The 25,530-nt window shown below is 34.3% G+C and overlaps 1 protein-coding gene across 2 annotated transcripts in view; it reads left to right on the plus strand.

Moving 5' to 3' along the window:
* The window catches only part of CSMD3 (CUB and Sushi multiple domains 3), a 1,250,820-nt gene that overhangs the window by 1,116,808 nt on the left and 108,482 nt on the right, over positions 1–25,530 (plus strand). For both annotated transcript variants that reach the window (XM_056128239.1, XM_056128292.1), the window contains 5 exons: positions 7,618–7,734; positions 11,134–11,343; positions 15,344–15,532; positions 16,464–16,641; positions 18,575–18,720. In XM_056128239.1, coding sequence (XP_055984214.1) covers positions 7,618–7,734; positions 11,134–11,343; positions 15,344–15,532; positions 16,464–16,641; positions 18,575–18,720 — 840 coding nt within the window. The remainder of the gene's footprint in view (positions 1–7,617; positions 7,735–11,133; positions 11,344–15,343; positions 15,533–16,463; positions 16,642–18,574; positions 18,721–25,530) is intronic.

A 25,530-nucleotide genomic window follows, 5' to 3' on the forward strand; every position in this document is an offset into this window, starting at 1 on the left:
AGTTACACCCTCCAACTGCCGTGTAACCCCAACAAAGGCCAGGATCCAAAGATTATCACAACAAGCGCGACTATTTATTTAATAATTTTCAGGATACCTTAAATATCCTTAAATATCCAACCCACACGGCAGAGCCTGGCAAGCTATCCGTGATCTATGCCAAATAGACCAAATTGATATGCCAAATCCAGTAATAAATGGATCTCATTTCCCTAACCCTGATTATGCAGAGTCGAGAAGGATATGGAAGGAGAAGCTGATAAAACACCAAGGCAGACATGGGCTGCCAAAACGCAGAAAAACAAAAATGATTGTCTGTACTTTTAATGCTCGTACGCTGGCATCTGCTGCATCCATTGAAGACCTTATGGTACAAGCACGAAGATCAAGTACGACATCATTGGTCTGACCGAAACGAGAAGACATCAATCCCATCATGCTGTTTTCGACTGGAGAAGAACTGTTCCTTGGAACATGTGATAAAAGAGGCGTCGGTGGTGTCGGTATCCTTGTCAACACAAACTTAGTCACAAGCATTGATTCATTTGAATGCCTAACAACCCGAATCGGACGATTACACTTGAATAAATGTGGCTCACTACCGGCAGTTTCTATCTTTGTTGTCTACGCACCAACATCCAGTTATGGTGAAAAAGAAACTGAGAAATTCTACATGGAGCTGGAGAAATTCTATAAAGAAGATCACACCTTCTACAAGATCATTGTCGGTGATTTTAATGCCAAGATAGGACCAAGAAGATCAGTCGATGAACTCCACATCGGAACCCATGGCCTGGAATGGAACGAACAAGGTGACAGACTGTCTGAGTTCATCATGTCAACCAAAACCTTCCATGGTAACTCACAATTCCAAAAGGCTGAATCTAAACGTTGGACATGGGAGTCTCCCGATGGACGGTTCCACAATGAAATAGACCACATCATATTCAATCGGCGGTTTTGCCTAACCGATGTTGCTGTTGTCCCAAAATTCCAAACGGGATCAGACCACCGTCTTCTTCGTGCAAAATTCTACCTCACAGAACGAGGAGAAAAGAATGCAAGGTTTAAGAAGAAGACTCCCAGAACAACCACCAACTGGGAACTCTTTGGCTCTGTTGCAGCAACATGGGAAGATGCCGTCACTGACAACATTGATGAGGAATACGATCGAATGATTCAGCACCTGCATGATTGTGCAAGGAATGCCAAGAGAGAGATAACCACAAAAAACCGTCTTTCTTCGAACACTCTTGAACTTATTCGCCAACGTGGTGTGGCACGTGCCTCAGGCAACCACAAGCAAACGTCCGAACTGGCAAAACAGTGCAGAAAAGCCATCAAGGATGACCTCAAAAACAGGAGAGCAGCAGTACTGGTAGATGCAGCAGAAACTGGGAAAAACATTCGTAATGCCCGCCTGTCCTTCACCAACTACAAAACCAAGATGACTGCCCTCCGACATCATGATGGATCTATCACATCTTCCAGAAGGGCAATGGAGAAGATTATTCATGAATTCTACTCAGATCTCTTTAATAGCCACATCCACTTGCCCACATACCACATACCACATGATGGATATGTCGTTCCCAATGTTCTCCCTTCCGAAATCCAACATGCCATCTCGTCGGTAAAGAAACAAAAAGCACCTGGCCCAGACAAGATCAGACCTGAACACCTGAAGAACTTACCATCAGTACTCATCAATACATTAGCTCGACTCTTCACACGCTACCTGTCTGAATGCAAGGTTCCATCCCAATGGAAAACCAGCAAGACTGTACTACTATACAAGAAAGGAGACATCCACGACATTGGCAACTATCGCCCAATCTGCCTATTGTCTGTCATCTACAAACTATTCACTCGAGTCATCCTGAATAGGATTAGCAGAACACTAGATGAAGGACAACCATGTGAACAAGCTGGATTCCGAAAAGGATTCAGTACCATCGACCATATCCACACAATAACCAAGCTCATTGAGGTATCTCGGGAGTTCAAGATGCCGCTCTGTCTAACATTCATTGATTTAAAGAAGGCCTTTGATTCTGTTGAGACGGAAGCGGTCATGGAAGCCCTAGCCAATCAGGGCGTACAAACTCAATACATCAGGATCCTTCGTGAGCTCTATTGCGGATTCACTACCAAGATCTCACCATTCTACAAAGAAGTAATCATCCATATCAAGAGAGGGGTTCGGCAGGGTGATACCATTTCACCAAAACTCTTCAGTGCCACCCTCGAGAACATCATGCGACGACTAGAATGGGAAAACATGGGAGTGAAGATAGATGGTCGGCAACTACACCACCTCCGCTTTGCTGATGACATCGTTCTAATAACTCCAAACATCAGCCAAGCGGCACAAATGCTTGCGGACTTTGACCGTGAGTGTGGAAAGGTCGGACTACAGCTGAATCTTACGAAGACAATGTTTATGAGAAACAGCCTTGTTCCTGACGCTCCATTCGCTCTCAACGGAACCACCATCTCCGAATGCAACAGTTATATATACTTAGGTCGAGAAATCAACATGATGAATGACCTGGCACCTGAGTTACGCAGGAGGAAGAGAGCGGCTTGGAATGCCTTCAAGAGCATTGAAGAAATAACTAAAAGGACAAAGAACCTCCAACTACGAGCACATCTCTTTGATTCCACTATTCTTCCTGCATTAACATATGCCTCAGAGACCTGGACCCTACGAAAACAGGATGAGAACACTATTCGGGTCTCTCAAAGAGGAATCGAAAGAACTATGCTTGGAATATCACGATTCACTCAAATGAGAGATAGAATCCGGAGTTCTGATCTTCGTCAACGCTCAAGAATCAGAGACGCTGTCTCATTTGCCAAGACATCAAAAATCAGATGGGCTGGACATGTAATGAGGTTTACAGACAACCGCTGGACTAGAGCCATTACTGATTGGATTCCACGAGACATCAAAAGATCACGTGGACGCCCACCTATAAGATGGTCAGACTTCTTCGTCAAGACCCTAAATGATCGGTTTGAGGCTCTACATGTTCCTAAAACGAACAGATACCATTGGGCTACGCTAGCACACAACCGGGATGAATGGAGACGTTACTGGCACCCGCTCGAATAAATCGATGAATAACGGGGATTAAGTGATTAAGTGATACATATATGTGCACATATATGTTTATATATAAAAACATATATACATATGTTTGTACGTATAAAAGATGTAAAGTATGTAATATAATGAATAAATTAGGATACAGGTAAGGATTGTAACATATAGTTAAATATAAAACAGTCACATATACTGTATGATTATATTTTCATTGCATAAAAGAATATATGTTATACATCTTTTATATATGTCTGGTCTATCATGTTGATTACAAAAGAATATGAGACAAATAAGCATTATACCCTGTGAAAATTTAAGATCTCTGTTTACTTCCCAATTCTTAGAACATCTTAAATCTTAAATGGGCATTCAATAAATATTTTTTAATAAACAAATAGGTGTTTCTACATCGTGCATATTTTATAGTTTTTCCTAACTTATTATTGCATCAAATGTTTGGAAAACTAAGCTTTCATAAACTAAAGCCTATTCGTTTTGTCTCTCTGATACACATTTGTTATGCTTTCTCACATTCCTTCATGCATAATTTTAATTGTTTACTAAGAATCTCTGAGCGATAGCACAGCGGTAGGGCATTTGCCTTGCACGCAGCCAACATGGCCGACCCGAGTTCGATTCCTCTGCCCCTCTCGGAGAGCCCGGCAAGGTACCGAGAGGATCTCGCCTGCACGGCAGAGCCTGGCAAGCTCCCTGTGACGTATTCGATATGCCAGACACAGTAACAACAAAGTCTCCAATGGAGACATTACTGGGGCCACTCAAGCAAATCGATGATCTATGGGAGGGTCTTTACTTTTTTGCTTTTACTAATAATCTCACCTAAGTAGATTAAGTATGTTATTGCATATAACTATTTGAAAATATTTAATAAATATTGCTAAATTGCTTTCAGAATTTTTCATCAATTTAAACACCTATAGTTTCTGTAATTTAATTATTATTCATTACTAACACCAATTGATTCTTAATAAATTATTAATTTTAGTAAAAATCTATAATTAATTTTTCATTTGTTAAGATAAGTATTACATGGGAGTGATATTTTTATAAAATTAAACTGAAATTTAACTTAGCATGAATTTGGATTGAATACTAATCAGATTTTTACTTTCTATGTATCTATACTTAACTTTTACTAAGGATACAATAGCGACATATAGAAAGTATTTTACTCATGAGGTATGTTTGTCCATTAAATCAGATAATAATGTCTACTTTGTAGCATATTGTGGGAATAAATTAGATCTTTTGTTTAAAATGTTTAGATCTCAGGCACTATAGGGATAGTACAGTGAGTAGAACATTTGTCTTGCAAGTGGTCAACTCAGGTTCAATCCCTGTCATCCCATATGGTTCCTTGAGCAGCAGCAGGAGTGATTCCTGAATGCAGAGCCAGAAGTAACCTCTGAGCATCACTGTGTGTGGCCCTAAAACAAAACAAACAAAACAACAAACATCTGAAGTGTTTAGCCCTGAAATGAAGTATTTGGAGTGATATTTATAGTAACAGAAAACACTGATTTTAGTTGTAAAGAGCGGGTAAAGTATGTATTATAAAGAATAAACTATTTAAAGACACAGACAAGATTATAGTGTATAGTTAAATATAAAACAGAAAAATATTCTGTATGATCATATTTTCATATCATGCAGACATGTACCAAAACAGATTCTTACATGTGTATAATTTGAAGATTAAATAAAGAGCATAAAAATAAATACAGGGGGCAGAGAGATTGTACAGCAGGCAGAATATTTGCCTTGCATGTTGCCGATCTGGATTTATTCCACAGCTCTGTATATGGTGCATTAAGCCCACCAAGAGTGTTCCCTGAGCACAGAGCCAGGAATTAGCACTGCGCACTACAAGCCCCACCTCCAAAAGCTACCGAGAGTATTGGATATGCCAGACACAGTAACAACAAAGTCTCCAATGGAGACGTTACTGGGCCCGCTCGAGCAAATTAACTAATTAATTAATAGTAATCTCTGTGATAGGGTATTAGAGATAGTTTATTTATTTTCCAAGCTTTATAAACTTTAACGATATACTTTCACACAATTCGATGGAAAAAGAATCTAAAGCAACAATCTGTACATATCATAAGAAAATGAATGTTAAAGTTTTCTTCAGAGAATGCTTTGTACCTTCAGTTTATAGGGAGCAGACACAGACTCTTGTAAACTGAAAAATAAAAAAAAATAACATAGTTTGATAGGACACAGAATACATAGCTTAATATGTTTAGCAATAGAGATAAATCAGAAAGAATCATTAATGATGATTTTTAACCTAGAGTAATAGGCTATGTTTGTATTCTTATGATAAAAAGAATAATGGGATATAAAAGAAAGAGTCAACAACAAGGCCTCTAATAAAATCTACAGAACTAGGAAGTTCTGTGAAATTACAGAAATTATGAGAACATAGACATAAGAGAGTGCTAGAGGCAGGCACGTGTGTCTACCAAGGTTTATCACTCTGGTTCTTCCTCATTATCTGTTCGCTCTTTATTCTTTCATCCCTTTCTCCTTTGATTTTGGGATTATCACTCTAGAAAGTTAGGCAGTGCAGATGACAGAATGTTCAGATCCCACCTAAGGAGAGGAAATTGGGTGAGAGTAAGCAGCTCAAAAATTTGAGATGATAAAGGCAAGAAAGTGAAACATACTCCCTGTGTTCTGTTACGGGTGTTCTGAGGAAAATGAGGCAAAGCTGCAATGACTATCTTTCCTGCAACTTTCAAATAACTGGCCAAAACATTATCTCTGCTTTTCATTAATTTTCAGAACTTGTGATAAATACGTGATAAATATTTTTCTAAACAATAGAAGTTTAGAAAAATGAATAGCAATATTACTGTGTACTCTAGTTTTAAGATGGATGGACACAAAATTTTGAAAAAAAGACTTAAATATACAGTGAGGCTAGAGAAATAGTATAGCAATTAAGGAACTTCATTAATTATCATTAATTATCAGAACTTGTAATAAATATATGGTGAATATTTTTCTAAACAATAAAAGTTTAGAAAAATGGATAGTGATATTACTGTGTGCTCTAGTTTTAAGATGGATAGACAAAAAATTTTGAATAAAGATTGTTAAGTATACAGTGAGGCTAGAGGAATAGTATAGCAATTAAGGCACTTCCCTTGCATGCACTCAACCTGATTTGATATCTGACACTCCATATAGTCCCAGAGTGACTCCTGAGCATGCAAAGACAGAAGTCAGCTCTAAGCAAAGTAAAATATGAATACAAATAAAAAAGAAAAAGAAAGAAAAGTATCTTTTACTTTACTCTCAAACATAATCACAATTTTCAAAGATTTAAATATAGATTGTCCCTAACATTATATGTATATATCTATACATTTCTTTCAAAATCTTCTTAATATGTAATTTATTCACTTAATAAAATATAGCTTTCAAACTGGTTACCAAATAATGAATCAAGATTTATAATAAGTGAAGTATATACAGAATTTATATTTATGATATATAACTTGAAGTTAAAATATATAACTATCACTCTTAAGGGAAATGAGTGAAATTGCAAGTGTTCTCTACAGATAACTTGGAACCTTGATGCATGGTCATGAAATTGGATTCTTCCACAATTACCAAATGTATATTTTAGTTCTGTGATGATGTGATAAAAAATGTGCATTTAGAGGAAATGATTAGCTTCTAAAATGCAATTGCTTTTTAATACATGTTGAATATTCCTGTCTAATCATGCAAGAAGTGAAATTTGAGTAATTATCTTTCTTACAATTTTGCATAGCTTCTCAATAGAAAATCAGTATAATAGGCATTCCAAAACAAGTACATTGATAAAAGCTGCCTAATTTATCACAGTAGTATGCTTCTTTTCACTTGTTTTATATTTACCTATTTGGTCCAGATTTATTTCAGATAAAGTGAGGCCATCTACCGTGAAATAAATATGAATATCTCAAATATATGAAAAGACCAATATTTTTCTCAATTTTTTTAACGTAAGATTTCCATAAAATACAAAGGAAGAGTGTGGACAAACTTCCTGCTTGAAGACATTACTTCAACAAGTGCTGCTGGGTTGATTGTATTCAAAATTCTGTTATCAGTGGGATGAATCAAAACATTACTAGAAGTACTTTAGGGTGAAAAATAAACTGTTAACTCTGGAAAAGGAATGTGCTCCTGGTTTGATTGTATTTGTCACACATGGGCTGTTTCTTGCTGTGCAATAAATGACTTAGCTTTCATTTATTGATGAGGAAGAACAAAATCTGGGCTTTTGATGCTAATTTGGTAAATTTATTGCCGATTGGGTATGTTAGATGACTAGTGCATGGCAAATGAGAGTTCACAATATTCAAAGTGCTATCCAACATTTTTAACTCAGAGACTTAAGATGTGCGAAGATTTGCAATAGTTTGTTTTCCATGCAGTAAAGAATGTGTCTTCTCTACTTATGTGGTATGTCCGTTGTCTTCCAGCCCAGTGTGGTGGTGCTATGTCCGATTTCAGTGGTGTTCTCCTCAGCCCTGGCTTTCCTGGCAACTACCCCAGCAGTTTAGATTGCACTTGGACAATCAAACTGCCCATAGGTTTTGGTATGTATATTAGAAACACCTGAAACAGATTATAGTGTCAGTAGCGTGTCCTTAAAATAAAAATTAGTATATAATAAGAAAATATGAGATATGTATGAATTAGTTTAATTTGAGATGACTATATATATTTATGTAAGTTAAGTGCAATTTCGATCATTATTATTAAACCAAATATATTATATGAGGACTCCATGTCTAATTGAAGAAAATGAGCAGTTTCAAATTTCATAGGTGATGATAATTAGTGTGTGGCATTTTCTAGTGACTATGTAGAAGTATGGCTTGCATTGGATGAGTATAACTGATCAATTAAGCATGCCTTTCACGTATAACTGTTTTCAACTTTCTGTGACTAACTACTATGTAATTTCCCAGTACTGAGTTCAACAATATTGAACTCACCCAATATGGTTTGTAAATAAATATTTGCACTTTAAAGCAGTACAAATATATTTATTTCAAGTTTAATACACATGTAGATATGTTACTCTAATTCCAATTATGCAATTTTCAGTGTTCATTAAATATTCCTTGAAGCACAAACCTGGTAGATTTAAAGCAATTAAAGTATCTGTACTATGTAATTTATTGAGAACTAAGTATAGTGACTTTATTTCCCTCAAAGTACATATAGTCTCAAAATAAAAAAATTCATATTTAAATGTTTCTCATAGAAATTCATAGAAAGATATTTTTGTCTGCTATTCTCTGAGTTCAATATAGAAACTCCATGAACTGTGTTAAGTGTGTATTTTAAGTTAACTTTATACCTTCTCCAGGTAAGTTACAGTCAGATGAGGAAACAGTTAAATAAGCTGTGACATCAAAGCACAATAAACATAGATCTTTGTAGAAATGACCAACCTAGTTTCGGAAAGGTAGCAAAGTATTGTCAGAACAACTGATGTTTGAGCTGTCACTTTTATATAAGAGCTAGCCAGTGAACAGGACCAGCCTGTAGGACCCAAGGAATAAATACTTGAAAAGCAGAGCGACACAAGCAAAGACGACAACTAAAGAAAGTCAAACAATTGGACCAGAGTCGGATGGGCCTAAGATTTGGGGAAAGGCATTACTGAGTGAGAGATGCTGTGGGACATAATAATGAAATCATTTGGATTACAACTTGGAAACATCTTTAAGTTGAAGCCGTAGTCAAATTTCACGGTGATCAAAAGAAATTGTGGATAAATGGGACTGGAGAGATAGTACAGGAAATAAAGAGCTTGCATAGTACAGGAAGTAAGGAGCTTGCATCACACATGGTGCTGCCTGATTTGATCCTAAGCACTGCTTTGGGGACTCTGAACACTGCCATGAGTGGTTACTGACTATAGCACCAGGAGTAAGGCCAAAAAGCTGTCAGGCGGGGTCAAACCTCTTCCCCATCAAGAAGAAAATGTGATTATGAGTGAATATAATATTGGAAATAGTATGACTACTCATGTATTTTTATTATTCCCGTGAGTTATTTCATATTGAGCTAAAATATGTAAATTTAAAATAAATTATTTAAAAACATTTTCAGTAATGCTAATATAACATCTTCAACTTCCTTTTTGCTCTCTCCCTTGACCTTCAATATCAATGCCATTAAAAGTTAAAAATAATGCATATGTGTATTTTACAAATTAAAAACAGGAGACTGATCTAATTTCATTTAAATGACCACAGTTTTGAAGAAATCAAATAGTATTTATAGTTATATTTTAACAAGTAAGATTTTAGAGAAAAAAACTGAATAATAACACTTAACTGTTTTCATGTATCAGTGAAATAAATCATTAGTGAAAAAATGTACTTTTGGGATCTTTTAGGGAAATAAAATGCACATCTTTGAATTCTATATGTTGAGGTAGCATATTCAAAGTTCTAAGTCTCTAAAAAGAACAAATATGTAATAAATTATATTTTTAACTTTATCATTTTTATTTCTACATGGAGTTATTTTTTTCCATCAGAAACAGTTTCTCAGTAAATTGATTCTAATGAAAATGTAACTTAAGAATCCCTGCATAAAGACAGAGATAGTGAAGGGGTTAAGGCCCACGACTTGTCTGTAGCCAATATCAATTTTCCAATTTGATCACAGTATTCCATACTGCACAGAGCCAGGATTATTTCTGAAGCACTGACAGAAGTGGCCTAATAATAATAATAATAATAATAATAATAATAATAATAATTATGATTCCATGTGGTTTTATAAATGACACAAAATATATTTTAAATATATAAATTCCCATATATTTAGATCAGTCTTGAGGGTCAGGCTGAGTGACATTTAGCATATTGGTGCTTTTTAATTGTTTTTTTTTTTGGGGGGGTTCCACATCTGGATGATCTTGGGGCTTACTACTGGCTCTGTGCTAAGGGGTCACTCCTGGAAGCACCTATATGGTGCCGGGAAATCAATTATGGGTTTACTTCCGGCAAGGAACTGTTTGAACTCCTGTTCTGTATCTTATTGCCCCATTCAGGATATTGTTTACCTAGTTTCCTCTTTATTCTTAGGAGTAGCGGTCATTACAAAGTCATTATTACAAAGTGAGCTAGCCTATAAAATTAAAATTCTCCTGTTCAAAACAAAAGCAAACAAAAACAACAACAAAAAAATCACTGCACTCTGAATAATTGCCACATTTTACTGAAATTTGCAAAATGATAGTACAAAAATACATTAAAACAAAATATTAACTAAATTAAGCATACTTCTATGGAGTTTTTGTTTTATTCCTTAGAAATAGTTCATTATCTTTTAATTTAGTTATGTTTATAAAGATATTGAGAATATCTTACAATAATTCACACATAGACCACTAACACTATATTTGTTGAAATGGTAATTGAAAATTTAGCATAATCTTCCTAACAGAAAAAATACTAAGTGAGCAGACATATAAATTGTTTTTCTCTGATATTTTGGAAAAGTTAATTTATCTCTATAAATTAAAGGATAATTTCTATCATACTCATGAAGTCTGATTATGTTAATATATAAAAATGTTGCAATCATCTTTTGGCCTCAAATTGGCCTTTAAAACACAGATTACTGAGTGGCAATTTACCTTTAGACTCAGATGGTACAATTTTAAATGTTATGAAAGAGCAAGAAAGCCACTCTCTTAAGTTTGCTGTGGTAACATTATAATAAGATGAAAGACATTTTTCCTTATTAAAAATTTTGGCATTGGAGATCAGTACTTTGTTTCTTTAAGCAGAGCAGACCTAATATTATTAGGCAAGTAATGAACTCATGACCCAAATTTTAAGAATTTATCTCTTGTGGACATAAATTATGGAAACATCTAAGTGCCTAATATGAGTGTATGTTTGTTTACTTTGCTATAATAATAATAATATATCACTAATACTACAATATAGTATTTTCTTCATTAGGTGTACATCTTCAGTTTGTAAATTTTTCTACTGAAACCATTCATGATTATTTGGAAGTAAGAAGTGGGTCCTCAGAAACTAGTACTGTTATTGGCCGGCTCAGTGGTCCCCAAATACCATCTTCCTTATTCAGCACGACACATGAAACCAGCTTATATTTTCACAGTGACTATTCACAAAACAAACAAGGATTCCACATCATTTATCAAGGTAAGGAAAATAATCAAAAACTACAAGCTTATTTCATCCAAAGTGCTTTCAAGTATCTACTTCTAATTTCTATGTTCTCTTTTAGGAGAGGCAAAGGAATGTTAAACCAAGTTGAGCTTCATTAGAAAAAATTTTTCTAGTAATGCAAGTTTTAGGCAATACTAGAAAGGGGATGCTTTCTGAGACCTTAGAAACTCCTAAATGTTTTATTTATTTATTTTTTAAGTAGGAACTGGATTAGAAAGGAACTCAATTAAGACAAAACAAGGCAATACAGCTAGACAAACTAGAAATTAAAGAATTATCACTGTTATATCCAAATGAGTACTCTGAAAATACAAGTTGTATTATGTAATGTGTTAAAAATCATTTTAGTTACTTTATAATAATAGATTATGGTGGCATTGCTTGATTTTATTTTATTGCCAGGAAATAAATAGTTTGATACATATTAATAGTTTGACCACATATTAATCCTATTCGAAATAAAATGGCTACTTGATATTCTCCAAGATTTTTACCCCATCTCCATTTGAATTGGGATTTAGGTAGACCTAGAATGAAATGATACTCTCCCTGTTAGACTAGTATGGACTCAGGCTCTGATTCTAGTTCCTTATATAAGTCACGTCTCCATTTGTCCCTGTCGCGTGCTAGTGTAGCCCAATGGCGTCTGTTCGCTCTAAGAACATGAAGAGCCTCAAACCTATCATTCATGATCTTGATGAAGAAGTCTGACCATCTGGTAGGTGGGCGGCCACGCGGTCTTTTGACATCCCATGGAATTCAGTCAGTAACAGCTCTAGTCCAGGCATTCGCCTTACAAGCGGCCAACATGGCCGACCCAAGTTCGATTCCTCCGCCCCTCTCGGAGAGCCCGGCAAGCTACTGAGAGTATTCGATATGCCAGACACAGTAACAACAAAGTCTCCAATGGAGATGTTACTGGGCCCGCTCGAGCAAATCGACGATCAACGGGAGGGCCTTTACCTTACCTTACCTTACGTGACCAGCCCATCTGATTTTTTGACACCTTGGCAAAAGAGACAGCGTCCCTGATTCTTGATCGTGGACGGATGTTGGATCTCTGGATTCTTTCTCTCATTTGAGTGAAACGTGATACTCCAAGCATAGCTCTTTCAATTCTTCTTTGGGGGACCTGAATAGAGTTCTCATCCTGTTTGCATAGGGCCCAGGTCTCTGAGGCATATGTTAATGCAGGAAGAACAGTGGAATCAAAGAGATGTGCCCGGAGCCGGAGGTTCTTCGTCCTCTTAGCTATTTCTTCCACGCTCTTGAAGGCGTTCCAAGCTGCTCTCTTCCTCCTGTACAGCTCCGGTGCCAGGTCATTTGTCATGTTGACTTCTCTACCTAGGTACACATAGCTGTTGCATTCGGAGATGGTCGTTATACAAGAGTTAGAGTATGTGCCTGGCCTGGATTCATTTTCTGAAACTGTACGATCTTTCAAGCACTAGGGGGATCTCTGAGCAACACCAGACTTCAACCTGGAGCTTCCAAGCTTTGCTGATGAAGCGTTAGTTAGTGGTCACTGGCTACTCAATACCTAAACAGCATCACAGTCATGAGTCTTAGTACTGGATCACGAGTCTGGTGGTGTAAATATAACCAGAAGTGGCTCTCAGAACCCTAAAGAGCCACATCCCCAGGACCCTTATCTATCCCCCCAAAGACTAGCAATTAAAATTAAATACTTAAAAGTGTGATGTTTGTTTAAGTAGTAAAGCCAGTGATTGCACTTTTTAATCAGAGCTTATAGTTTGATAAAATCTCTGCCCTCATTGTTAACAATTTCATAGGTGGTGTTGACTTGAGATATGAGGTCCCCAAGAACTGAAATATTTGTGTTCCTTTTGATGTATTTCAAGTACCTAAAGAAAATGAAAGGATGCTATGTGGTCACTGCCTCAGTATCTATAATCTAAAAGGAGTTTGAGAGTAGTTAAAATCAACAATAACAAGCTATATGGATATAAAATGAATATAATTTTCATTATGGCTTTAGATATAATTTAAGAGCTCTATATATCAACCATATCCTTTTCATAAAATAGATATTTTTCCAACATATTAATTATTGTGAAATTGGGTCACTCTTTTTGAAATTATTTCAAAACTGAGTATATCTGTTTGAGTACTAGAAGACTCAGACATAGCTGGTTTATATATATCTAATATGCTAGGCATTATGGCAAGAACATCAAGCCTGACTTTATCTTTTTTTATCCTGCACTTGCTTTTACTCTGAAAATTCTGTTCTCATTTGAATGTAAAATGTAAAAAAATTTCAGTATGTGTATTTTTTGATCAATGAGTCCTTGAAAAAGCAACCTTATTATTTACAAAAACATAAATTATATCAATTTTATCAGTATAATTTATATTGCAAATTATATAATATTCCTATGAATCCTAAATGTATTAGTTACCACTGCTTATTATCAGTGAATCCTGTCAAACATTTAAATGTTTTATGTTTTATTACAAATGTGCAGTAGAGTATTGAAAAACCTTTTTTATTTTTATGTCTTTTGTATTTGGACCATGCACAGAAGTACTGAGGGCTTCCTCCTAGTTCTGTACTCAGGAATCACTCCTGGCAAATTCTGGGACCATATGGGATACCAGCGATAGAACCCACATTGGCTATGTGCAAAGCAAGCACCTTACCCATTATACTTCAATCCGGCCCCAAAATAGCATTTGAAAGAAGTAGGTTCACTTAGACAACATTACAATTATTTTTGTATCATTTTGTAATTGGATTTTCTGAATTTTAGCAATATGCAAGGTATGTAATTAAACATACATTTTCTCTGAAAGACTTGGTTCCAAAATTATGTTATTCTGTCATTATTTTAGGCAACATTATTGGATTTCTTAAAAACTGTATAGAATAAACTTTTAAATTACAATTCATCTTTTAAATATAAATTGAATGGAAGTTGTTTTTTCAAAATGATATATTTCAAATTTAATTATGAACTTATACCTGTTTTGTAAATTGGAATAAGGACTCTTATTTTGAATTCTTTTTGTGTAGATATGAATGCAGATAAAATACAGAATAAGAATAAAAGTATTTAACATTTTATAAGAATTTGTTCCTAAGTTATTTGAATTCCAAATTAGAAAATATAACTTATTGTATTGAACTACAGCAAGCATATTTATATTCAAATATAATTTTTTGCTTGCAGATATTTACATTTCAGTAACAAAGTGATCATTGATTTAAATTGTATTAGTGATAGTAAAATTTGAGCTTCTTAAATATAGTTTCAAATAGAGGATAAGAACATAACATTGTTATAAAGTCAAAAACTATTTCACAGTATTAAGTACAAACTATGTTAAAAATTGAGAACAAGGCATTATGTCCAATAAGCTAGTAGTTGTGTTATCTTGTGTAGAAGTATAAGAAGAGAAGTAAGAATGGATAAGTATTCATTTAGATTCTAATGCCAAAATATAATAGCTGAAGCATAAAGTACATCAATGTTTTTCCTATAACTTCATGTTAGTTTTTTTAGAAACCCAACAGAGGGTTATTGTTTGTTTCTTCTAGTGAAAAATTAGTCCGAAAAAAATTAATGTTTGTAATTAGACACACATGTTATTTTATTTTATATACATGAAATGTAGCCAAGAAGCAATCATGTTCTCTGTAAAAGAATCAGATTTTCTTTGATTAAAATTGTGGGTGTGAGGACAGATTGTACTTTCTTTAAAACTTGAAATTTAGATAGATTGCATAGGTGGGTAAAGAAGCACCATTTTTACGAGTTGTACTAGAATTTTAAGTCTAAAAATCAGAGAAAAGAGAATAAATTTATGTTGTACTGTCATGGGTTTATCCTGAACCTCAATTTATAGTGAAAATATAACTAAGACTGAAACTATTCTGCAAGTGGTGAATAGGGCCATCTGTTGTCTTTCAAAATTCAGAAAATTAAGATATCTTCTTTTTTCCCCCTAGCCTATCAGTTGCAAAGCTGTCCTGATCCACGCCCATTTCGGAATGGTTTTGTAATTGGCAATGATTTTACTGTGGGCCAAACAATTTCATTTGAATGTTTCCCTGGATATACACTCATTGGAAATTCAGCTCTCACTTGCCTTCATGGAGTCAGTCGTAATTGGAACCATCCACTTCCTCGGTGTGAAGGTATGCTTCAAACTTGAATCAAATTTACACGATAGCTTTGTATTGGGTGATTATTATTTTGGCATAATTTCATCTTTCTCTTCAAGTAATGTGAGAAATATACATGATGTTTCAGTGTGAAAAATCGTGAATACCCAATTCCTTAATGACCTTTGATGTATAAATTTTATTATTATTGGCAGCAATATTAAACTCCCCCATTGATAATAAAAATAAAGTTGATTTACACATTGGAGTTTCTCCTATGAGTATGTCTGTCATGTGTGTGTTTAACGATCACTTATATTAAAAAATTATTCAGATAATGCAGTGATAGCACACAGATAGTACAGCGACAGCACTGGAGCGATAGTACATCAGTATGGCATTTGCCTTGCATGCAGCCAGCCTGGCCGAGCTGGGTTCGATTCTTCCACGCATCTCAGAGAGCCCTGCATGCTACTGAGAGTATCTCTCCTGCATGGCAAAGCCTGGCAAGCTACCCATGAGGTATTCTATATGCCAAACACAGTAACAACAAGTCTCACAATGGAGATGTTACTGGGCCTGCTTGAGCAAATCGATGAACAACTGGAGGACAGTGACAGTGCTTCTAAATTTGAATTATTTTTATAAAAATATTTTTGAATAAAATTATTACACTTTATTATAGTAAAATAGAAGTTAAACACATTATGTTATTATAAAAATTTTGAAATAAAAATAGACAATAGAATTTACTGAATAAACTACTAAATTTGTAGCACGTCACATGGAAAAATAAAAATAATTTATTTGCATATATAAATATATATTGGAAGAGGTATCAATTTTATTTTACATTTCACAAGTGAGTATAGTTTGTTCTGATGAAGAGGTTAAAAAGTGTTTCTCTTTTCTTCAGTAATCAGTTTGCTATTGTTTTATTTTCACGTTTTTATTTTTTCTTTAGCTCTTTGTGGAGGTAATATAACTGCAATGAATGGCACCATTTACTCTCCTGGATATCCTGATGAATATCCAAACTTTCAAGACTGTTTTTGGCTTGTAAGAGTACCCCCTGGGAATGGAATATACATCAATTTTACTGTCCTTCAAACGGAGCCAATCTATGATTTCATAACTGTGTGGTAAGCAAGAATCATTATTATTGGTTGCACAGTATGTGTGCATAGGTATATAAACACAGACACAAAAAATCAGTGAAACAAGTTAGCAATGAAAATATATCATAGCGCCCTGTATAAATTGTATGCTGATATTTAAGTTGTTATAAGTAACTGAGGGTGAGATCATTTGTTTTGAAGAAGGACATAAATAAGAAAAAAAAGTTTGAACTTATTTGTCTGTAAAATGACTAAACTCTTAGAAGAAAAAAGCCAATGAGTGATAAAAGATGAAAGCGTTCTTAAAAAATAAATAAGCAATTATAGTACAGGAAATTAATATCAGACTGTTTTTAAATGTTATCTATTAAAACAACAATGGAAAATTTTAAAGCCTGGATTAGAATACATGATTTGTATATTTGATTTAAGATTTCTTTGGAAAATAAAATGGACATTTCTTTAAAACTAGAAATTGAAATTTTATATGACCCAGCAATGCCCTTTCTGGAAATAAAGCCGAGGAGCCCCAAAACACACAGCAAAAAAGCCATCGGAACTTCTATATTTATTGCAGCACTGTTCACAATAGCCAAAATCTGGAAACAACAAAGTACCCAAGAGCAGATGACTCGATAAAGAAACTATGGTACAAGCACACAGTGAAAAACCATGCAGTCACTAAGAAAAATAAAGTCATGAAATTTGCTTATCTGTGGATGGACAGTATCATGCTGGATGAGTTGAGTCAGAGGTAGTGGGACAGCCATAGAATGATTGCATTCATTTGCAGGATATTAAAAAAGCAAAAAACAAACAAAAACCATAACATGAAACTAATACCTGAAGTCAATAGAATTGAACATCAGGAGGACGGTCCAAGGTTGGATGCTTACCACAAGGGGGTGGGGGCAGGAGGAGTGCAGTGAGGACAGAGAAGTGACTGCTGTAATAGTTGTAAATAATCACTCTAGACAAAGAACTAAGCAATGAAAAGAAGTAAAGTGATATACATGATAGCCTTTCAGTACCTGAACTGCAAACCACAATGACTAAAAGGAAAGAGAGCGAGAGAAGTTTCTGGGGGGTGGAGAGAAGGAAACTGGGGCCATTGGTGATTGGAAATGTACACTGGTGAAGGGTTGGGGTTGGAACATTGTATAGATCAGACTTCATAACTGTATATCTTATGGTGATTCAATAAAAAGTGAAACATAACATTGCACAAAAAATAATTTATTATGAAGTATTGTAATAATAATATAGCATTGCTGGTTCTTGAAACAACGATGAAAGCAATTTGTCAAAAAAATCATTGAATGAGTTATTGACAGTTGGTTAACATAGCTACTGTAATATTTCTAAAATTCCTTCTAAATTTCCTGTGATATGAAGCTTGTTGTTAAAAAATAAAGGCATGTGAACCTCAAGAATTTGAGAAGTTAGGGTTATAATGAAACCAAAAGTAAAGTAAAAGTAAAGGCCCTCCCGTTGATCGTCGATTTGCTCGAGCGGGCCCAGTAACGTCTCCATTGGAGACTTTGTTGTTACTGTGTCTGGCATATCAAATACTCTTGGTAGCTTGCCGGGCTCTCCAAGAGGAGCGGAGGAATCGAACTCGGGTCGGCCATGTTGGCCGCTTGTAAGGCGAACGCCCTACCCGCTGTGCTATCGCTCCAGCTATAATGAAACCAAAGACAATTTAATTGGTTTTAGCTAAAATGGATGTAATATGGTATAGGTACGAGTGTGATATATTTTAATTCTTCTTACTTTAAAGCATGTTATCACCTAAATAAACAAAAAAAATCCCATATAATTTTGTATTCATTCGTTGTTTAATCTCTTATATCTTTGTCACTTCTTGTGTAGTACTTTTATTACTTTTGCCATAAGATGTTTCCAAAAATATGTCTCAGTCTCTTCTCTTCATTCCTCGATGTTCTCCCTCTTTTAGGGATGGACCAGATCAAAACTCACCTCAGATCGGGCAATTCAGTGGCAATACTGCTTTGGAATCAGTCTACAGCACTTCAAATCAGATACTAATCAAATTCCACAGTGATTTCACAACAAGTGGCTTTTTTGTGCTCAGTTATCATGGTTAGTATAATCTAAAAGTTTATATTGATCCTGTCTAAAATTGTCCTAAAATAATTAATATCATTCATTTCTACAAATTATTGAAAAGGTACTAAAAGTCTATGTTTTTTTGTCATTTTAACTAAATCTACTTATAAAAAATGACCTCTTTTAAGGCTCTGGGGATATTAAAATTCAAGCACATAGAAATAGAAAATAAAACAGTCAGTAATTATGTAGTAGAAAAATAATAATTTTTTGCATGGAAACCATAAAAGTGAACCAGCTGTTCATATTTTATTGCAAGTAATTTTGTGACATCAATAGAGTTTCGATACAAAACGTTTATCCATACTGCTGTTTGTCTTTCTAAAATTATCATCTAATATCTTTATGTTTTGGATCACATTATTCATTTATATTCTTGTTTTAATAACATTGGTTCTAGAATCTTACAGTTTTGAAGTGACTTTCTAAATCATTAAGTTCATAGCTTTTATTCCTGTGGAATAATTCATGAACAACATCAATTTTAACACTTGTATATACAAGTCATCTCTTTGTATCATTAACTTTTTACAAATGTGAATTTATATGGAGTTATGTGAAAATACACCATGCAATATATTCTAATAGTAAATCAGTTTTACTTGACTTTTGTTCAGCTTTTTGAGTCATTAATGTTAAAATTATAATTAACATAATAATAAGTACTGTACTGTACTATACTGTCTTCCCATTGTTCATCGATTTGCTTGAGTGGGCCCAGTAACGTCTCCATTGTGAGACTTGTTACTGTCTTTGGCATATCGAATACATCACAGGTAGCTTGCCAGCCTTTGCTGTGAGGACGAGATACTCCCGGTAGCTTGCTGGGCTCTCCAAGGGGGCAGAGGACTCGAACCCAGATCAGAAATATATTTATTTAGCTCCTTGTTTTCCCATTTACCTTTGGACTAGTTGCCTCTCGCCCCTCTTCCTCTCTATAAAAGAAAAAGGGGAAGGAGTGAGTGTGTGTGTTTAGAGGTAATAGCACAGGAGGTCAGGCCCTTGCCTTTCTTGTGGCTAATCCTAGGTTGAATTAGCCAGGAATCACTGTTGAGTAACTTAGATGTGGCCTACATACACTTTTTTTAAATTAAAGTTAAGACAGCAAGACCGCTGAAAGGATTACTAAGATAATATATAATTTATGAGATAGCACATATAGAAATGACTTTCATTACTCTAATACATTAAATTGCATTAAATCCCTGGTCAAAAATACCAAATACTGACAATTTATGTAATTCAACACAATTAAGTACTGTTATCCATTCTAAATTATCAGTATTTCACTGCAGGTAATAAGAAAATTGAAAGCAGTGAATAATAAAGTTATCAGAGTGCCTAGCAGAGTACATTTCCAGCTGTTTCTTACCCTACACCATTTGCAATTTCACACATTATATTTCATAAGAACTATTTTGGTTGACACTTTAAGTTTTCCAGTGAGGAACAATAATTTGGCCTTTCAATCAGTAGCTCTGTAGCACTGTCCTCCTGTTCGTCCATTTGCTCAAGTGGGCACCAGTAACATCTCCATTGTGAGACTTGTTGCTGTTTTTGGCATATCAAATACATCACAGGTAGCTTGCCAAGCATTGCTGTGCAGACGGGATACTCTAGGTAGCTTGCTGGGCAGAGGAATCAAACCCAGGTCAGCTGAGTGCAAGGCAAATGCCCTACCCACTGTGTATCACTCCAGCCCCTTTCCTCAATATCATTGAGAATTTTAATGTAAACTTTGAAACTTCAGATTATAGACGGGATTCATGCTAAAAAATCACAAATGCCTTATCTACACAGGGTAAGATCATTTTTACTGTTTTAATAGGAAGACCTCTGCTTTCATCCTGACTCATGTTTTCAAGAAGGCATGATGCCTACTTTAAGTGAAATTTAAAACTTCTCTAACATTTTGCTCATGGATTCTTTTCTCTAGTTTTGACTCTGACTTGAATCAGGTTTATTCTCTTACTGCCTCTGGAAGCTCCATATTTTAAGTGAATTCTTTATCTCCACAGTAACTATTGTTGATTGATTACTCACCCTTAGTTCTTTTAGTCATTCCCCTCAATTCTGTTCTTTAAAACTATAAAGGTCACTGCCATCTATGATTACCCATATTGTTTTTTCCAACTCTGAGAATTTAATTGCAGTATGGCATATGAATTTGTGTACTGTGAATCTAATAGCAATGAGGGCCTATTGGGGGTCACAAATCACAATATAGTCTTAACATCATCTCTTTTTCTTTATTAGATGATTGGTTAATGATTCATAGTGAATATGTATATCCCATTTAAAATATTTGAGTTTGAGGCACATAAGTGATACTTTAAAAAGATTATTTTATAGTAACATAGATGAGTTTCTATGTGCAATTACAGAAACAAAAGTGTGTCTTCAGAATAATGTTAATAAAATTAATAATATTTAATACAGAATACAGTACTTATATTCTATGATAAATGACCATTGCAATACCTGTGCTAAAATGATCTATATTATAGTCATAAAAAATTTTAAATTTGCTCAGTTTCTTGGTATTTTCCTATTAAGAAATAAGAAAATAGTATGCAATGGGACACTATTTTATGCTGATTAAGCACACTAAAATTAGAATAGTTTATACTATCATCCATTTAAGAAAATATTGCTTTAATATCTCCTTCTCCCAGGTCTGCCCTATAGTTCAAAAGTGGATTTTTTTTAAAGAATTGCAAATTTAAGTATACATTTGAGCAGGTTGGCATTTTCATATAGTTTCTTAAGGTCATTGTGAGCACTTCAGGTTTTATTTAGCACATTTAAAAGAGAAAACTATGTTTTTTTCTTTTAAACTATGATTTGAATTCTTTTATTACTTCTTTCCATCCTTCTGTCTTTTATAAAACATCACTTTCATAAAGTACTTCATGATCAAAAACAACATTCATAAAAAGCTTTCAAAATGAAAGTTCTGTGCAATAAAAAAAAATAAGACAGGCATAAATGTGGATGCACTTTATCTCAGATAATCATATTTCTTCTTCTGAGTCAATAGTTTCTTCTCTCTATATATAAAATTGCAATTCTTTGATAGTGAGTCAGTTTTTAAAATATTTTCTGAGTCAAGTTTGAGTTGTTGGGGCTGAACAGAAACTAGAGTGCGTAAGGCTCTTGTCTTGTACATAACCAGCCCAGGTACCATTCCCAGCATCACATACGTTTCCCCAAACAGTCAAGAGTTGTCCCTGAGTGCAAAGCCAGGAGTAAGCCCTGAGCACAGCAGTGTGTGACCCCCAAACATCAACAACAACAAAATAAAATTTGGGTATTGGCTTTAAGCAAATAAAACCATTCTCAGCAACAATCGATTATATAAAAACTATTTCAACAGATTTTAGTAGTAGTCACAGAATAACAATACCTCCCATTTACTGAAGATGTACTATTATTCTTTGTTTTATGCTAGGTGCTTTCTATGTGTTATCTCTAAATTTTATAATAACTCCACAAGGTAAATATTATACACATTTTATAATAAAATAACTTATAAAATAAAATAAAATATTATTGTGTATGTAAAGTCAGAGAATTAATAAATGTTAAGTATTTCCTGGAATTTAAAATACTGTCTGACTCAAAAACATCACTTCTTAAATGAATAATTTCAGTAATAATTCATAAAAATCATAAATAGCTTACTGTTTTTAGATAGTTAATGCCAACCATGTCCTATACTGGTCTTTAGTAGATTATTTATTTCATGGTACCTAGATCTAATTTTCTGTACAAATTAGAAAGATGTACTTTCAATTCAAGCAAGATAGTAGGCCACAGAATTTGCAAGGACATAGTATGGCTAATTACAATATGTAGGTTCATACTTCTTAGTTCTTTCTTTCCCAGATATACAAACTAATAGTACATTAGTAGCATATCATAGTCTAATGTATTCTTCTCTATTCTATAAAGATTTTTGGTCTTTAATGCTTTAAAAATAGTGTTTATTTGGGAACTGGTTTATCTCATTAAAACTGTAAGAACATATTAGTATATCCAAACTTCTTATTCTTTAATTTAAAATGTTTTACATAACACTTTAAAGCTATAATATTAGTACCCAAGGCACTTCAATTTCTAGCATCAGTTTTACAGTTTATATAAATTTTATATCAGTTTTAATATACATTCAGAAGATTTTCTTAGCATATAGTTTAATAACATGAATTATTCATCACTTTCTATTATTAGAACATCATTTTGTTTAAGAATGAGTTGATTAAATATTGGCTGTCAGAGGATATTTAAGAAATGTATTTGAAAGACCTGTAGCTCTGTTAGGTCTTCTTTTCAGGTTATGTTGTAATTTACAATAAATTCTGTATTGAAAATAAGAATACTTAACTCCAAAACAAATCATCCTTAAAGGATTGCTGCAGATATAAGGGATACATTCGTCACAAAACATAGATCATTAATACTTTGAACAGTGTAATTCCTTTGCCTTACTTACTTTTTTATGTCAGTAAAAAAATGGCCTTATAAATGTTTCATAGTGTGGTGTTTAGAGGGGATATGAGCAATATTATAATGCACATTCAACATATAATGTACATTTATATACTAATGACATAGCACTGAATAAATATATGTCAATACTATGTATATTCTTATAGATTATTAGATAAAAATCCAAATTGATAAAAAACTATTAAATAAAAATTATTAGTAGTAAAATGAATAGTTAAAAGACTAAACTCAAAAAAAAAAAAACACTGTTTTCCCGTTGTTCATCGATTTGCTCGAGCAGACCCAGTAACATCTCCATTTCGAGACTTGTTGTTACTATGTTTGGCATATTGAATATGTCACAGGTAGCTTGCCAGGCTTTGCCATGCAGGCGGGATACTCTCAGTAGCTTGCTGGGTTCTCCGAGAGGGGTGAAGGAATCGAACTTGGCTTGACCGGGCTGGCTACACACAAGGCAAATGCCCTACCGCTGTGCTATCGCTCCTATATCATATATTGACTTTTTTTTGTATTGCAAACCCATTTGATAAATATGGTATTTAATTTTTACAATATCTGATCATTAGTGCTACCAGCCACAGTTCATCAGAAACTCTGATTAAGCACAATGGGTCTAACAAAATACATGTAAGCAGTGATCTGAGAAAGTACAGGGGTTTGTATTTGTATTGTGGCTGACCTCAGGTTTATCCCAAGCACTGCCAGGAGTGACTCTTGAGTACTGAGTCAATAGTTGGTATTGAGCACTGCTGGATATGAACCAAAACAAAGCACAGTGGACTTCTTGTAACAAGTAAATAAATAGACCATTTGGAACCTATGGCATCTCAATTAGGTTTATAGGGGAGATTATTTATAGGATTTGGGTTGTGCAAGATAGTTTGGAAAAGTTTCAAGGAAACATGGTTTTTCCTGGACTTTGATGTTTTTAGAAAAGTGAATTAATACTATCAATGGGTACCCTTTTGTTTCTGTCTGAAAGTAGATGATATAAAGAAAATCCATGGAAACTATATTAGTATGCAAGCAACATCGACCCCCATTTGCCTATATGATTGAAGACACTTACTTGGCCATTTACTGTTTTAGATAGTGTGTTTTGTTTTAGTTTGGGGTTCTGTGATTTGGTGTGATTACAGAAAGGTTTTGTTTGTGTCTTGTTCCAACAAGGCCGAAGAATGATTAGTTGTGATGCTAGTCATTAGTAATACTTCCCTTGTTCAATCGACGATTGTAGCTTATTAGTCAAACTGGTTCCAAGCTGACAGCAGACAGGTTGTGTATTCTGTTTTCCTTTCTTTTCAAAATTTGGAGTGATTTGAAGTGATAGTTAAAGGCAGCACTTGCCACCTATCTTAGCAAAAAGTAAAATGAACTATGGCAGCGAAGAAGGAAGCAAAATAGAGGACAAAAACAGATTGTCACTATTGATGTATTCTGACATCTATGAATATGCCAGATAGCACATCCATATAGAACAGACCTTTGACATGTAAGTTTTCAGACTCTCATAGACTTCTTACTAAGAATTGATTATTTCAACTAGATGACTTCAAGGGGGAAGTCAATTAATTCATCATATGTTGGAATTTTCTTATGAATAATCCAGATTTCCTAATGACTTTGTTTATTATAATTCTGTTATTTCATTGCTACAGAAATACTGAGTGGCTTCATATTTGTCCATTGTTTTGCTACTATTTAATCTCCAAATCAAATGATTCACATATTTTCTTAATTTACAAGATTCTTCTCTATATTGACAGGGAAACAGATTATAAATATTAATGAGAAAAAGTGACATTTATAATGTAGTGATGGAACCTATGTTTCATGTCTGCTCACTGGCCTATTTCTCACCAAAATGGAAAAAATTGAATTATTTTCTCTCTTTATAACTCAGCGAGCATTCACTTAAATAATCTTAATTCTCATTTCATGAGGTATTTTTTCAATAAACCATATTAGACTGGCATTATATATGTTCAGGACATAACAGCCATCATAACGGTCATTCTCATGTTGACCTTTGACAAACTTGGAATGTATTATCCCATTGAACAATAGGATATGTGAAACAACATTTTGAAAATAATAATCTACTGTAACCTCATAATATATTGATTTAATCATAGTTCTATGTTTGTTTTGCAAATGTGAAAACTGAAATCTTGAGAAACTAATGTAAGATAATTAGCAAGTTTCGGCTGGTAATAGGTTTGCGTGGCATGTAGCTGACCTGGGTTTGACCCTGGCATTCCATAATGTTTG

Source organism: Sorex fumeus, unplaced genomic scaffold (assembly GCF_029834395.1).
Source record: "Sorex fumeus unplaced genomic scaffold, SorFum_2.1 ptg000002l, whole genome shotgun sequence".
NCBI classification, from domain to species: Eukaryota; Metazoa; Chordata; class Mammalia; order Eulipotyphla; family Soricidae; genus Sorex; species Sorex fumeus.